General features: G+C 43.5%; 1 protein-coding gene across 1 annotated transcript in view; it reads left to right on the top strand.

Annotated features, from left to right (window-relative positions):
• Window positions 1–1,859: 1,859 nt before the first annotated feature.
• The window catches only part of aqp3b (aquaporin 3b), a gene marked incomplete at both ends in the record, with an annotated part of 22,315 nt that continues 6,744 nt past the window's right edge, over window positions 1,860–17,430 (top strand). Inside the window, 2 exons of the mRNA XM_084324793.1 lie at window positions 1,860–1,967; window positions 15,924–16,050. Coding sequence (XP_084180919.1) covers window positions 1,860–1,967; window positions 15,924–16,050 — 235 coding nt within the window. The remainder of the gene's footprint in view (window positions 1,968–15,923; window positions 16,051–17,430) is intronic.

The raw sequence follows: 17,430 nt of genomic DNA, 5'->3' as shown, positions 1-17,430 counted from the left end.
ACAACGGGACCGCGGTGGTTCTGTTTGTATTGCTCCTGGCTGTTCAAACTAATTTTACCATGTGAGAGAGAGGAAAGTTGGTTAATTTCCACAAACTACCAGTGAAAAAAACAGTGTTGTTGACATGTTGGCTCGGGCTGGCTGCACTCAGGCGGCGCGACCAGCCTGTTGGACAGGGAAGGAGGATCTGCAGAGAACACTTCATTGCCTCGGATTATGTTGTTGGGGTGGGATGTTTGTCCAGAAGACCACTAATCAGCTGAAGCCGGACGCGGTTCCCTCGGTCTTCGACAGACAGACCGGCGTTAGCTCTCGGGGCCCGGCGTTAGCTCTCGCTAGCTAGCGTTAGCAACCGGAGCGTCGCGGAGCATTCAGCCTGCTGGCTACACAGCTTGTGTAGCCAGCAGGCTGAATGCTCCGCGACGCTGGTTGAAGTGGGTCTAGGTAGCCAGCAGGCTGAATGCTCCGCGACGCTGGTTGAAGTGGGTCTAGGTAGCCAGCAGGCTGAATGCTCCGCGACGCTCCGGTTGCTAACGCTAGCTAGCGAGAGCTAACGCCTGGCCCCGGCTGGTGCCAACTAGCTAGCGATCGCTCCCGAGAGCTAACGCCGGTCTGTCTGTCGAAGACCGAGGGAACCGCGTCCGGCTTCAGCTGATTAGTGGTCTTCTGGACAAACATCCCACCCCAACAACATAATCCGAGGCAATGAAGTGTTCGCTGCAGATCCTCCTTCCCTGTCCAACAGGCTGGTCGCGCCGTCTGGGTGCAGGCAGCCCGAGCCAACATGTCAACAACACTGTTTTTTTCACTGGTAGTTTGTGGAAATTAACCAACTTTCCTCTCTCTCACATGGTAAAATTAGTTTGAACAGCCAGGAGCAATACAAACAGAACCACCGCGGTCCCGTTGTTTTGTAGGCAACATTTTATTTGCTGACTGACCCATTCAATATAGGCAGCTAACCAGAGTGTATACACCCAAGCCACGGTATGACGTCAGCCATGACGTCAGCAACAAAATGGCGGCGCCCATGTTGAAAACAGGGATATTATATTATATTTTTCAGACAAATAAGATAGATTTCACATTTGATTATAGAACCCTGTCTTACACAAGGTACACAACAAACAAACTAGGATCACATTGCTCACTGCTTCATCTCCACTTTAAGCGTACAACGTTGTACACCGTAGAAAGACCAGTGGTGGGCCCCAGCGCTCTGATTACTGGTGGTAGGGAGGAGAGTGACTGAAAGAAAGAAATTCACATAGATTTTAATGCAGCACTTACTACCACATGAACAGCACCAACGTTTTCCAAGAGCTTTTCCAAGAGGATGCTGTCAAGAGATACGTGAGACAATTAAGAGAACCCTATCAGTTTATACATGCATTGGGGTTTCTTTTATACTGCACAAGCATCTTTTAGTTTTTTTGCTATAGCTAATAAACTATCTGGACCAGTGCAGTTCTTTCATTCGGCGAGTTTGAAGTTGAGGACAGGAAGAGAGGGTGGGAGGCAGTGAAAACATGGAGGAGCAGGCAGAGAGAGAGAGGGCGGGGGGTAACACCGAGGGAGAGGTGTGTCAGGAGTGGACGGAGGAGCCAGAGCCTGGAGGAGTTGTTGTTCTTCCCTCCTCAGTGAGGGGAGGGATCCCCGGGACGGCTTTTACAAGTCGGTCTCTGACACACACACACACGGAGACACACGGAGACACACACGGAGAGACACACGGAGACACACGGAGACACACGGAGACACACACAGAGACACACGGAGACACACGGAGACACACACGGAGACACGCGTTGGACGCGAGACTGCAGTTGCGGATCTCCATCGTGAGCTGTTGTGTGATCATGGGAAGACAGAAGGTGATCCTGGACAAGATGGCGAGGGTCTTCCAGATCCGACACCTGCTCCTGCGCCAGGCGCTGGCAGAGTGCCTGGGGACCCTGATCCTGGTGGTGAGTACCGAGGGGGGGGGGGGGGGGGGGGGGTAGGGCTCCTCAGATTCCGATTCCGTTTTATTGTTGCATCTTGTCACATTTACACAGGGATGTGCACAGGACTTTAGAGGGGCAGGTGCTCAAAGGCTGAAAAGGGCACTATACCTGTGTTTGTTTTAACCTAGCGCGTGAAGCACGCAAGCCCGATTTTTAAGGGCCCTTTTCGGGCGAGGGGGGGGGGGGGGGTTTATGCTTTTTGGGGGGGTTTTGGTGATCAAATATTGAATATTGAACTATAATATATAACGTTTTAAAAAATTTCACTTATTTATGAGGCTCAAAAGGGCAGGTGCTCAAGCACCCCTTGGGCTCTATGTGTGCACGTTCCTGCATTTACATACAAAAAGAGCTAAATTCGTATAGGTTTTGCCCCCTCGACCTACAGCAGTCAATAAAATACACAATAGAATACAGAAAACTCAATAAAAACCAGCATAATAATGATTTAAGAAAAAGGTGACAGTGCATACAGTACTAAAAAAATATTTTAAATACTACAGGGTAAAATCATAAATGTTTAGGTATTGTTCATGAGTCTGATGGCTTGGTGGCAGAATGAGTCCCTGAGCCTGCTGGACCTGGCTCTGAGGCTGCGGCAGAGGTGTAAAGTACTTGAGTAATTGTACCCCATTACAATACTTAAGTACTGTTTTTGGGGATTTGTACTTTACTTGAGTATTATTAGGTTTGTATACTTGTACTTTTTACTCCTTACATTTAAAATGCAGACCTACAAAGTACAAAGTACAATAATTAACGTTATTAATCCTGCGGCCGCTCTTTATTTAAAAACAGCCAATCAAATCCCCATTAACCCTATACCCATGCTGATTGGTCCTTGTGCAAGACTAGAAAGCGGGGATCTTTGATTAAACGCCTGCTATAGGAAGAATAGACAGTCAGAGTGACAAGCTACAGAAGATGGCCACAAACAATAGTACAAGTGATGAAGAGGATGAAACGGAACATGTCATTGCCCCAGAATAAAAACAAGTTTTTACTTTTGCTTTTTAGTACTTAAGTACATTTAAAAGTAGAAACTTTTTGACTTTTACTCAAGTGTGTTTTTAGCCAGATACTCTGACTTTTACTTGAGTACGATTTTGAGACGGTACCCATACTTTCACTTTAGTATAATTTCTGGGTACTTTTTACACCCCTGGGCGGTGGTAACGCCTCCCAGAAGGCAGCAGTTGAAACAGACTGTTGTTGGGATGGCTGGGGTCCTTTATAATCCCCCGGGCCTTGCTGATGCACCGGTTGTTATAAACGGCCTGCGCCAGGCCTTGGCAGAGTGCCTGGGGACCCTGATCCCTGAAGTGAAAGTATGGGTATAGGCATACCGTCTCAAAATCGTACTCAAGTAAAAGTCAGACACACTTGAGTAAAAGTATTTTTTTCTGACTGTCTATTCTTCTGATAGCAGGTGTTTAATCAAAGATCCCCGCTTTCTATAGTCTTGCACAAGGACCAATCAGCATGGGTATGGGCGGGTTCATTTTCCATTGATGGGGATTCGATTGGCTGTTTTTAAATAAAGCGCGGCCACAGGATTAATAACGTTAGTTTGGCCAGAGACACACATATACTAATTAAAATGGTTGGACCTGCGAGATTTGTACTTTGTAGGTCTGCATTTCAAATGTAAGGAGTAAAAAGTATGTTTTTTTTCTCTGAAATGTAATTGAGTAAAAGTACAAGTATACAAACCTAATAATACTCGAGTAAAGTACAAATCCCCCAAAAATAGTACTTAGGTATTGTAACAAAGTACAATTACTCAAGTACTTTACACCCCTGGTGGTGAAGACCGGGGGGTGGCTCCTTTCTGTGTATACTGTGGCTCACCTGCCAGGGGAGAGAGCACCGCACTGCTGCTACAATATTGTTAAATTCCAATGTATATTTGAAGCACCTTTCATGCCAGAATCGCAGCCCCTAAGGTGCTTCACGGCAAAAATGTAGACAGTAAAAAATAGATATAGGCGTGAAATGAGCAGAGGGTTGACATAAAACGAGTAGAGGCTTGACCTAGAATGACCAGAGAATTGACCAAATAAAAGCAATGCATAAAGTGCAGACATAGAATGAGGATAAAATGGACAATAATCAGAGTAAAAGCGATGCATAAAGTGCAGACATAACAATAGACTAAGTGGTAGCAATAATGTAAGTAGCCGAGTGCATTAAAAGGCTAAGGAGAAGGGCGGTCAGGTGGCGTAGCAGAGATTGTGCTCGTCACTCAACGCAGGAGATGCTGGGTTCGAGTCCAGCTCTCAGCGTTGCCACCAGCTTGGCTGGCCGTTCACACTAATACAATTGGCAGTATTAGGGGGTGGGGAAACTGGCGGGTGGGAATCTGGCATTGTGGACAGCGACGCCTACAGGTCAGGTCTCGGCGCTTGCTAAGCGGGGCAGGACTTGGTGGAGATAGCGTGCCCTCCCACGCGTTACACTTCACCAATGAGAGTCCTCGCTGCCAAGTGAAAAGACGTCACTGGCTGTCGGCGCACGTCTCGGAGGAAGCGTGCGATCGACTCGGGATGCCCTTGTACCGACTCGTAAGAGAACATGCATACAGCAGCCAGGTAGGGGAAGGGGGGGGAATTGGCACAACGACTAATTGGGACGGGGAGAAAATCAGAGAAATCATAAACAAACAAAAAAAAACAAAAAAAAAAGGCTAAGGAGAAGAGGTTAGGGGTTAAGTGTCTTGCTCAACAACAGTTCGACACGCTGCCCGGGAATCTAACCGGTAACCTCCGGATTACCAGACAACTGCTCTACCTCCCGGGGCCACTGTCGCCCCACATCACCACCACCGGCTCTGTGTGTATTCCGTTCCAAAGGGTTCACTCTTGAAGTAAAAAACACTGTGATTTGTAGCGTAGACGCAATTGTTCAACGGACGGTCACTGCACTGTGCGCGAGCGACGCAGCATAAACCAGTTAACTCAACGCAAAGGTCACACTGCACAGAGTATAATGAGGCTGCATTATTTATACCGTACGGAAGTAGAGCTCGTCCACGTGACACCTCGTATCGTAGGTCGTTTGAGCCGGTGGATATTGTTTGAGCAACTGCGATACATTGATGGGGAAAATGTATAATGCTTGCATATGATGAATGCATTCAATGCATAATGGTTGTTAATAATTAACACATAGTTAATTCTTAAGAATTCACATGCAGGTCCATAATTAATCATTTTTTGCATTGCAACATTATTCTTGTTAATTATAGTCATTTGGAAGAGTACAAGGCTCCACTGTTACTGTCTCACAGTGGGGTGTGCTATGTGTATGCTATGATTGGAATACTCGATACGCTCAGGTTATTCTTTCATTGTTCTAACTAGTAACTTGCTTACTGTACATAAGAACACAATTCAAAGGGCGGCCGGGTGGCGCAGCGGTCTACTAAGCGTCTGCCCACCACCACAGAGACAGTGGGATCGAATCCAGCTGTGGTGCTTCCGGGTTGGCCGACCGTCCATACTAACACAATTGGCAGTGTTAGAGGGTGGGAAAACCCGGCGAGGGTGGGTCCTGTCGTTGTAAAACAGTGAATCATACAGATCGGTCGGGGCACCTGCACAGCGAGGTTGGATCCTGGGGGAGGTAGTGTCCTCCACACGTTACACTCTCCCAGTGAGAGTCCGTGCTGCCAGGTGAAAAGAAGCGGTGGGCTGGCTACACATGTGTTGGAGGAAGCATGTGATACTATGATATTGTGATAGTCTCCGCCCTCCCAGACCGACGGTAGGGGGCAGACGGCATAACGACTAACATTGGGATGGGAGAAAAACGGAAAAAGAAAAGGGGGAAAAAGAGAAAGTTAAATTTTTTATTTTAATTTTTTAAATCAATTAAATTATTCTTATGGCCGTTCCCAACCCTCAATTGTGTGTAGTATAGACCTGTTCGCTGTATACGTCAGACTCTCAGTGTGGGCGTGCATCAAAGGTAAAGTCAAAGTCAGCTTTATTGTCACTTTTCGTAATGTGCAAGACATAGAGAGAAATTAAATTGCGTTTCCCCCTTCCCACGGTGTATATAAAAAAAGATCTAATATAAACATAAAGGACACTATAACCATAAAGTAACACATGGGACACTATGTACACACAATATACAGGACTATATACAATATAAACAAGTGTGAAGTGTCATTGTGCTGTGATTAACCCAGAGGGCACAATAGGTAATTGTATACAGTGAGATCAAGTAAAAAAAGACTTTTAAAAATTGTATCACTCACAAGAGTATTCTCATCATCACACATGGATGCAGTTGGGCTCCTTGGCTCCACAGGAGTCTCTGCTTTACAGTCACACTAAATGTGTGCAACTACAAGACTATTTAGGGACCACTGTTTGCAGAAATAGGCAAAAATATGGGGGTTTTTTTCTTCAAAAAGAGACTATAACACAATGTGTACTTGACTGCATGGTTTTGACGCTAACCTACATGGGACCCTAACCTACATGGGACCCTAACCTACATGGGACTCTAGTCTAGATAGTGTCTAGAGGGTGTCTAGAGAATATTTAAAGGGTGTCTAGAGGGTGTCTTATAGAGAGTCTAGAGTGTGCCCTGAGAGTCTAGAGGGTGTCTTGAGGATCCTTCAGTCTCAGAGGGTTAGAAAAATATAGTGTAGAACCTACAAAATATAATATACTTACACTTGATTGAGGACTTTGGTGATTTATCAGGATTTAAGATAAATTGGCCGAAGTCGGCTTTCCTTCCACTTAACACCCCTGCAAAAAAAGATACAACCCTCCCAGGACAGATACCGATGGTAAAACATTTCAGATGCTTGGGAGTGGAAATATTCCCTACCATAAGACAAACGGTGAAGCACAACTACACAAAAATCCAAAACAAAATCAAAGACGACCTTGATAGATGGGCAAAACTTAAGAACACAGTACAAGCACGGATATCAATAGTTAAGATGGATGTACTACCTAAAATCAACTTCTTCTGTTCAATGCTACCGTTACCCCCTCCAGAGGGTTACTGGAAAAGATTACACTCCTCCACATACAAATTTATTTGGAATAACAAACCACCACGTATAAAAAGATCCACCGCACAGAGAAATAAAGCAGATGGTGGCATGGCATTTCCAGATTTTTTCCTATATTTTAAGGCGTACTCATTAAGTCCATTGACAACATGGTTTGACTCCCAAGCATTAGCATCTTGGAGAAAAATAGAAGAAAACATAGTAGCCCCACATAGACTGAAGGACATAGCATACACTAAACTACCAATCAAGCACTGTGAACGAAAATTTGGCCCCATAATTACTCATGCGATCCGGATATGGCGTGAATCACAAAAAAAAAATCCTAACCCACAAGAATGGCACAATCATACTCCCTTATTCAATAACAATGCTCTCTTAATTGGAAAACGACCTATAAGATTCCCTATATGGGAAGAGCAAGGCATACACTCATTAGGGGATGTTTTTAACAAACAGGGTTTTTGTAGTGATAAAGAAATACGCAAAAAAATTTAATCTCACCAAGTCCACATGGCTTTTTCACAAACAGTTAGAGCTATGTTTGAAGTCTCACGGTGTTCCATTAGACAGACCAATTGAACACCACAGATACCACAAATTCTTCTACTCAAGAGAGACATCGAGAGGTTTTGTTTCAGAATTTTATCATCAATTACTAACGTCCTCGTATGAAACCCTCCAACTTGACTCTGTCTGGAGGAGGGATATACCAGACCTGGAAAATGACTTTGATTGGCAAGGAGCCTGGGCAAATGTCCGACTTACATCAAGGAACCCGGATCATCAACAAATCAATCTTAACTATATTCACAGGACATACTTGACTCCTATAAGACTGTACCGAATGGGGCTCAAACAAGATTCCAAATGCACCCAATGTACAAATGGGGACGAAGGGACATTTATGCACATGTATTGGGACTGCTCACCAGTTAAGGCATTCTGGAAAGATGTGACCCAACAAATATCAAAACTCGTATCTTGGAATATACCTGTACACCCCTCGGTATTGCTGTTGAATGATGTTTTTGAGTTTGCAGTGAATCCACAGCTAAAGAGATTGGTTTTATCGGGTATCACAGTAGCCAAAAAGCTGATCGCATCACGCTGGTTTCAACCGGAAAAAATGTGCCGTAAAGTTTGGTTTCTTACATATCTCGATGTAATTTACCATGAAATATCTACAGCAAGAATTCTGGGTCTCAATGAATCCAAAATGTCAATGTGGTTAGAAGTGGTGGAGAGAATAAAAGCTAGCTTATAATGGTAGTGTCTGGTTAGGTGCGAGGGATAGTGGAGGTACTTCTCAAGGTGGGGTCCGGGAGGGGGATGTTCGAGCTGAGCATATGTGTGTAGGGTTTTTTTTTTAGATAACAGGTATTATGGGTATATCTTATATAAAACAACTAACCAAAAGGTGATCTCATTGGATGTGCCCTGACAATTAATGCTTGTATATCTTATCGTGTGTTGTCATGTTTGTTTATATGTTTGTTTAAAAAATAATAAAAAAATAAAATACAAAAAAAAAATATAATATACTTACATAGTGCATAATACAATATTATCATATTGAAGTATGGAGGTTAACTTTGCTGTCAGGGCCTGTTCCTAAAGCACTAGCTACAAGCACCTTTCTATAAGCACCTCTGCACCTTTGTGTATACTGTTTAATTTGCTCATTTTATATTCAGATTAAATTTGTATTGCCTATACAGTATTTATTGTTCCTCCTATAACCCATATCTGTCCCCCCTGTGCTGCTATGAGCCTGAATTTCCCCAAGGGGATCAATAAAGGAATATCGTATTATTATCTTATTTTACAACATGCAGGTCTCATCTTCACAATGCATCTCCAGGGCATAGACGCCATCTTGTTTCTCCTCACAATGCTGCTTAGACACACATTTGTGTATGTTTTAATTATTATAATTTTTTTTTATGTTTACAGTGATTATCCCCAAGAGTATATTTTATACTTTGGTTTTCACTGTTGGACACATAATCAACGTATAAAACATCATCTTGGGGCTAATCAATATAAAAAAATATATATTAAAACATACATAACAACATGGATGAGCTGTAGTGATTAGATTCAATCAATATTTAATGTTACTCCTGTATTCAGTTGGTAATGACTAATTGGATTTATTATTATTAGTATGTAATAGGCGTATATGCTTATAGCCTATAGCAATAATAAAAGCAGAAGTGGAACATTCACCTTAGTGCCATATTTGGACTGTGATGTTTGCCCTCCGACTGACTCTGAAGCTGAAGGTTCTTCCTTCTCTCGCTGCATTTAAAAGTATGATCTTCGACCACTGTGTATTGACTTGTAGGCCTAACCATCTAAGCAGATTTTTTTTTATTGTTTATTGTCATTTATTGTGCCTATACGGTATGAATGAAATTGCTGATGAACTGTGTCTTGTTTTGTGAGCTCGTCGTGGCTCTAAATGAGGGTAAACCTCAGTGTCTCACAAGTGGATATAAAGGTTTGAAATGAACTATTTGGACAGTGATGTTGGGTGGTCCTGATGCAGACGGGTCCATTCGCTTCAAATGTTAAAAGGTTGCTATTAACCCTTTCACTACCACACTACAGAAGGTTAACCCTTTACTATCACACTACAGACGATTAACCTTCTGTAGTGTGATAGTAAAGGGTTAACCATCTGTAGTGTGGTAGTGAAAGGGCTAACCGTTTGGTAGTGCGGCAGTGAAAGGGTTAAAATACCCCTTCAAGAACCAAAATAGTCTAAACAACTGGCAGAATACATTATTGATAATATGAATAATATGAATAATGAATTGTATTTGTATAGCACCTTTCATACAAAGAATTGCAGCCCAAAGTGCTTCACAGCAGTGATGTACACACACAAAATAGACATAGGCATAACATTTGGATAAAATTGGCATAGAATTATCAGAGAATTGATATTAAAACCTCCCTGAAAATGTGTAATAGATTTCTGTCATTAAAATCTATAAGTGCAGACATAGAATGAATATAAACATAGACAGAATAAGAGCAGTGCAATAAAATAGACTATATGTTAGCATAGAATACACAGAGTAAAATAGTGCAACAGTGCAGTGCAATAATAATAACTAGTTCTCATCTACAGTACAACACTGCATGGTAGGCAGAGACTACAGATGGAACCTAGTTAATTAGCTCAAATCTGGCACATTTACATTGATGTGGAAACTGAAGATGTTCATTAATGTGCACTGTCCCTGCAGGGTAAAAAATAAATACCGGTAAACAAACAATCACAGTGTGGATGCAATGAGTCCACGCAGCAGAGTGTATTAAAAGGCTACGGTGAAGAGGTACGCTTTTAGCTTACTTTTGAAAATATGATCGGAATTACAGAACAAAACTCCCCCGCTGCATTTTTTTAATAACGGAATCCACGAGTGAATCAGTCATCTATCTGCTTGTTGAAATGCACTCAAAGCAATGAAAGAAAGAAAACAAAGACGGCAGAGAGAAGAACGAGGTGAACGGAACACCCATAAAGGTGAAAATAGAACAAGGCATGAAAGAATTCTCCGGGATCATCTGTTTCCAATACTATATAACCCACATGGAACAACAATAATAACTAGAGGAGGCATCAAGTGAGAAGAAAACCTGTTATTCTCTTAGCCAGCGATGGTCTCGCCGATGCCAGAGCCAATATTTGGCTCCAGAACTGAGCAGAATCCTCCTCCACCCACCCAGCCGGCAGACTCCCTGGCTGGGCCCGGTTGTGTTATGAGGATCAGTAGTTCCACAAAGCCCCGCGTCCATAACATCCACACGACCTCCGAGGTCGCGGAGAGACACACCCTGGAAAAGACCACAAGCACGGGGGTCCGAGGATCAGTGGGAGACCTGACTCCTGGGTCACGTCGACGTGGGCGTCGATCGTATTTCTACTATCTGAGGATGTTCTTGGACCTTTGGATTCTTTTTGGAGACTATTCATTTGCTTTTTTTTTTTTTTTTTTTTTTTTATTATTGCAAAACAGAAATTATTAAAAGTCAGTACTCAACACACAATGCATAATGAAACTAACAGTCAAGGTGGCTAAAATGACATGCAAGTACAGAAACAGAAGACAAAAAAAAAGTCTATAATAATATTTTACCGTATACAGTGTATATCCAACGAAATTAACAATTATACAAATGCCTTATACAGGATATACCCCTAATACCTATTTTCTAAAACCCTACACACATATGCTCCAGCTCGAACCCCCCCTCCCGGACCCCTCCTTGGATAGTACCTCCATTATCCCTCACTCCTAACCAGACACTACCATTATAAGCTAGCTTTTATTCTCTCCACCACTTCTAACCACATTGACATTTTGGATTCGTTGAGACCCAGAATTCTTGCTGTAGATATTTCTTGATAAATCACATCGAGATATGTAAGAGACCAAACTTTCCGGCATCATTTGCTTCTTGTGTTTATATTTAGTCCGTTAGCTGTTAGATTCCAACAACACAAAGCATTTGATTATTATCAATCGCATGGTTCGGCCCTCGCTCCGCAATGGTGGAACGAACTAAAAACACACTTCTTCAATCAATATCTGAAATGAAACCAAAAAACGACTAACCTTTGTACTGTCTTTTACTAGTATGTACTTTACTACTAAGTAATCCACCTTGCCTATATTACTACCACTATGCACTCAAGACTGTAGCACTCGAGTTCGATTCCATCAGGATCTAATTAATAGATAAATATAATTGAACATAGATAACGGCGTGTAACCTAACTCTCTAACTACACTACTCTCTACATCTTCTGGCCGCCTCAGACCCACTCCTATCTGAACTCCAGGGGTGGTCATCAAAGAGAAGCAGGCTATTATCAGTCCTCACTCCACAAACTTCCCACCGCAGTCAGGACAGATGAAACCATCACAGTCAGGAAAGCTGAAACCATCACAGTCGGGACAGATGAAACCACCACAGTCAGGACAGATGAAACCACCACGAGCGGTTGCAGATGATGTTCTGGAAAGCGTAGTGGATGGTACTTTCGACCCTTTCCCTCCACGGCCGGATGCGCTGTCTTCCGGCTCGCTCTCCTCTTGGGGCGCCGCAGCCTCCTCCCTACGCCTATGCGCCTCGTCCTTCCATCTGACAGCCCTTTCGGCGAAGTGGGACAAGGTGTCCGCTTCCGGCTTGAACTCCTCCTGATCTTTCTGCTTCGTCTTCTCTTCTGAGGTCAGTGCCGCCTGGACCTTGGTATGCAGCGACTCCAACTCCTCGCACCGACGGTGGAATTCTACCAAGCCTCGCTGTACGCCCTCCACATTACCGTCGTCGTCCGCATCCATCAGTCGAGTCATCATCGCCATGTGCTCAGTTAGCTCACCTGACTTAGTCTTCCATTCCTTCTTGAGTTTTGACATTTTTCCTTCCTTCCTTCTTTCCTTTTTCCTCTTGGAACAGAGTTTTCTTACTAATGTGACGGCCGGGGCTCCCTTCCACTGGTCAAATGACTTACTCGTGAGTAGTACGCTCTTGGGTAAAGAAAGGCAAGGTCCACAGTGTAAAGTTATCCGAATGGTTTATTTGATAAGTCTCTTTTACAGAAGTGATCCTAAGATATACTTTCCTAAGTATTCCGGTCAATACTACTACAAGGTAAGAAAACTGTATTTTCCCAGTCTCCAAATTCACCGCCGACTCGACACATGAAGACTCCTTCGCAATGTGGGAAACGCAAATCCACTGGTGGGCTCCTGGCTTCAGTCCTCTGTTCGGTCCTCTCCAGTCTGGTCGAAGATTCAAAAGGCCTTGCTTCTTCTTCTTCTTCTTCTTATTTGAATTTCCGGCAGTGTAGACGCATCGTGGCGTATTACTGCCCTCCACAATTCTTGCTTCGCCCACACTTGAGAAAGTTTACACTCCTCTTCTTCTTCTCATCTTCAAAACACATTTCTATCGTCTCTGTCTCCTTCTTCTCTGCTCCTCTTGTCATACAATCACAATACAAACATCATCTCCTCTTCTTCTTCTTCTTATTTGAATTTCCGGCAGAGTAGACGCATCGAGGCGTATTACTGCCCTCCGCAATTCTTTTTATGGGCTCTTCTTCTTCTCCTTCTTCTCCTTCTTTTTCTTCTTCTACTGGACCCCGTCATCACCTACATTGTCCATTGGAGTGCAGCTACTGCTGCTACTTCCTGTCTGAGCCCCCCTCCGCGGGATTTCTTATACTACACTAGTGGTGTTCCATCTTTAGGCCTCTTCAACTCACACTTTCTCCTTCTTCTCTGCTCCTCTTGCCTGTCCAATACTAATACATACACTAACGCTATATCCTCTGGTACAACTCTGAAGCATGCAGAAATGTCAGCACTGCCTCTGTGATCAACTGGTGGTTCTCATTATCCATGCCAAAGAATGATTTAAGAGAGAAGGAAGATACTCCCAGCTCTACCAGACTTTTATAAAAGATTTCCCTCTCTTTCCTATACCTTCTTCTTCTTCTTCTTCTTATTTGAATTTCCGGCAGAGTAGACCTTTCGGCGTGCTCGATTTATATAGGCAACCAAAGAATCTAGAATGTTCGGTTTATGACATCATTCAGAGCCTTCACGAATGTTCCAGAGCCTTCTATCATGATGTCATACGGTAAGTCCGGAATGTTTTACACTCTAGCATATTCTATTCTACCATGACATCGCCCCCCAACGTTCTAGAAGATTCTAGGTGCCAGTAGGCTCTATCATGACAAATACGACGGTTCAATGACTTTATCTAAATCCAATCAATATTAAACATTCGAAATAATAATAATAATAATAATAATAATAATAATAATAATAATAATAATAATAATAATAATAATAATAATAATAATAATAACAATAATAATAATAATAATAATAATAATAATAATAATAATAATAATAATAATAATAATAATAATAATAATAATAATAATAATAATAATAATAATAATAATAATCATCAAAACACTCAAATGGCCGTTACAGTCAGGACAGCTGAAACCACCACAGTCACAGACAGATGAAACCATCACAGTCGGGACAGATGAAACCACCACAGTCAGGACAGCTGAAACCATCACAGTCAGGACAGCTGAAACCATCACAGTCAGGACAGCTGAAACCATCACAGTCAGGACAGACAGCTGAAACCATCACAGTCAGGACAGCTGAAACCATCACAGTCAGGACAGATGAAACCACCACAGTCAGGACAGATGAAACCATCACAGTCAGGACAGACAGCTGAAACCATCACAGTCAGGACAGATGAAACCATCACAGTCAGGACAGCTGAAACCACCACAGTCAGGACAGCTGAAACCATCACAGTCAGGACAGACAGCTGAAACCATCACAGTCAGGACAGCTGAAACCACCACAGTCAGGACAGCTGAAACCATCACAGTCAGGACAGATGAAACCATCACAGTCAGGACAGATGAAACCATCACAGTCAGGACAGCTGAAACCATCACAGTCAGGACAGCTGAAACCATCACAGTCAGGACAGATGAAACCATCACAGTCAGGACAGCTGAAACCATCACAGTCAGGACAGACAGCTGAAACCATCACAGTCAGGACAGACAGCTGAAACCATCACAGTCAGGACAGATGAAACCACCACAGTCAGGAAAGCTGAAACCATCACAGTCAGGACAGACAGCTGAAACCATCACAGTCAGGACAGCTGAAACCATCACAGTCAGGACAGATGAAACCACCACAGTCAGGACAGCTGAAACCATCACAGTCAGGACAGACAGCTGAAACCATCACAGTCAGGACAGATGAAACCACCACAGTCAGGACAGCTGAAACCATCACAGTCAGGACAGACAGCTGAAACCACCACAGTCAGGACAGCTGAAACCATCACAGTCAGGACAGATGAAACCATCACAGTCAGGACAGACAGCTGAAACCACCACAGTCAGGACAGATGAAACCACCACAGTCAGGACAGCTGAAACCATCACAGTCAGGACAGCTGAAACCACCACAGTCAGGACAGACAGCTGAAACCACCACAGTCAGGACAGCTGAAACCACCACAGTCAGGACAGACAGCTGAAACCATCACAGTCAGGACAGCTGAAACCATCACAGTCAGGACAGACAGCTGAAACCATCACAGTCAGGACAGCTGAAACCATCACAGTCAGGACAGCTGAAACCATCACAGTCAGGACAGCTGAAACCATCACAGTCAGGACAGCTGAAACCTGCCCAATTTTCCATCGTCAACTAAAAACACACTTCTTCAATGAAATACCTGAAATGAAAAAAATTAATAATAATAATACTAACCTTATACTGTCTTTTACTAGTATGCACTCTGCTACTAAGGAATCGACCTTGTCTATATTAGTACCTACTATGATAATATGCACTCAAGTCTGTAGCACTCAAGTTCGACACTGTTTGACGAACAATCTTACTGACCCTTAGCTGTCAGAGTTGTACCCTTCCTGCTGTCTTGTTGTACAGAACTTGTAAGTCGCTTTGAATAAAAGCATCAGCTAAATGACTAAATGTAAATGTGAATGTAAATGTAACTATAACTGTAAATGACAATACATTTGAATCTAATCTAATCGAATCTACTATTTGACGAACAATCTTACTGACCCTTAGCTGCCAGAGTTGGACCCTTCCTGCTGTCTTGTTGTACAGAATGTGTAAGTCGCTTTGGATGAATGACTAAATGACTAAGTGTTAATGTGTTTCTGGTGTATTTCTATGTTTACTTAAGTAAAGGAACTGTGTACTTCTTCCACCACTGACTAAATGACTAAGTATAAATGTGGTTCTGGTGTGTGTCCCCTGCAGATGTTCGGCTGTGGCGCCGTGGCACAGCTGGTGCTGAGCGGAGGGTCTCACGGCATGTTCCTCACCGTTAACTTCGCCTTTGGCTTCGCCGCGACGCTGGGCATCCTTGTGAGCGGGCAGGTCTCAGGTAAAGAGCTGGGCATCACTCTCTCTCTCTCTCTCTCTCTCTCTCTCTCTCTCTCTCTCTCTCTCCTTCTCCCTCTCTCTCTCTCTCTCTCTCTCTCTCTCTCTCTCTATCTCTCTATCTCTCTCTCTCTCTCTCTCTCTCTCTCTAAACCTTGAAACGAGCTGCCTCTCTGTTGGCTCCTCCACACGGGTGCCTTGCTCCGGTGCCTTTGTGTACGGACCCTAATCGTGCCACGGTAGGAGGGCTCTAATTATTGGAGTATTTTCTCTGCTGCACTGTGTATTAGAAGTGGGGGGAGGGCAGTTGTGGGGGGGGGGGGCTGGACAACCTCATTATAAAGGTATTGAAGAATTTGCTTTGTCAATCCGGGGCCCTGCTAGCGAGTGGGGCCTAGCTGTTTCAGTTGAAACGGTTGAAACATAGCTACAGCCGCCTATGGCTATAAATGAGGATGCTGTTATGATGTACGTACGTAGTATTTTGTAATGGTGTAGAGGTGTAGTAATAAGACTCCGGATACAGGATTACTCTTTAGCCTTTAGCATGTTTAGTCAAGCATAGCAGAGTACAAGCATGGTCTATCATCATACAGCATCGTGTACTCTTCTTCTGCTCTTCACCTGTATGCATAACAGGGCATTGTATTAACTGTGCCCCATAGTGGAGACTCTTGGGAGTACAGCTTCAACATGTAATGATAGAGAACACAACAGATGCCTGCCTACTCGTAAATCAGTCTTGTCTGAGTCCGTAGGAGGGAAGCAACTCAATTCTTACAAAAAATACTAAAATACATTTCATGTGTACTTGAGTTATTTTGCGTCATTTGGGGGTAATCACCTAGCTGTCATTCGCCAACTTCTGACTGTTTTCACCGAGTTCAGTGTTGTCTCTTTTCAAAAAGGCACCTCATTATTGACGGATGGACTCTCTGCCATCAGCCGAAGGCCAGCCGACAAACTATCTCAAGTACAATACCGCGTCAGTCAGATGTGTTTGTTAGAAGGAATCCAACAGGAGAATGAGAGCAGCAAACAGTGGAGAGAGAGAGAGAGAGAGAGAGAGAGAGAGAGAGAGAGAGAGAGAGAGAGAGAGAGAGAGAGAGAGAGATGGAGGGGAGGGGCACTTGCCCCCTTGAATCGTAAAACGAAGTGATCTGTAATTCAAAGGCGGCAGTTCTTCTATATTACTTTATTCACTTTGCAAGTATTTCTCTGTCAAAGGCAAAACCGGCGCGGCGGGCGCTACAGTTAGTTTGTGGTCGCTTCTTCAATAACTTTATAATGAGGTTGTCCAGCCCCCCCACAACCCCCCAACCCCCACCACCGCCCTCCCCCCACTTCTAATACACAGTGCAGCAGAGAAAATACTCCAATAATT

Source organism: Notolepis coatsorum (assembly GCF_963971535.1).
Source record: "Notolepis coatsorum genome assembly, chromosome: 11".
In the NCBI taxonomy this organism is placed as follows: Eukaryota; Metazoa; Chordata; class Actinopteri; order Aulopiformes; family Paralepididae; genus Notolepis; species Notolepis coatsorum.
This window is presented reverse-complemented; position numbering and strand designations above follow the sequence as displayed.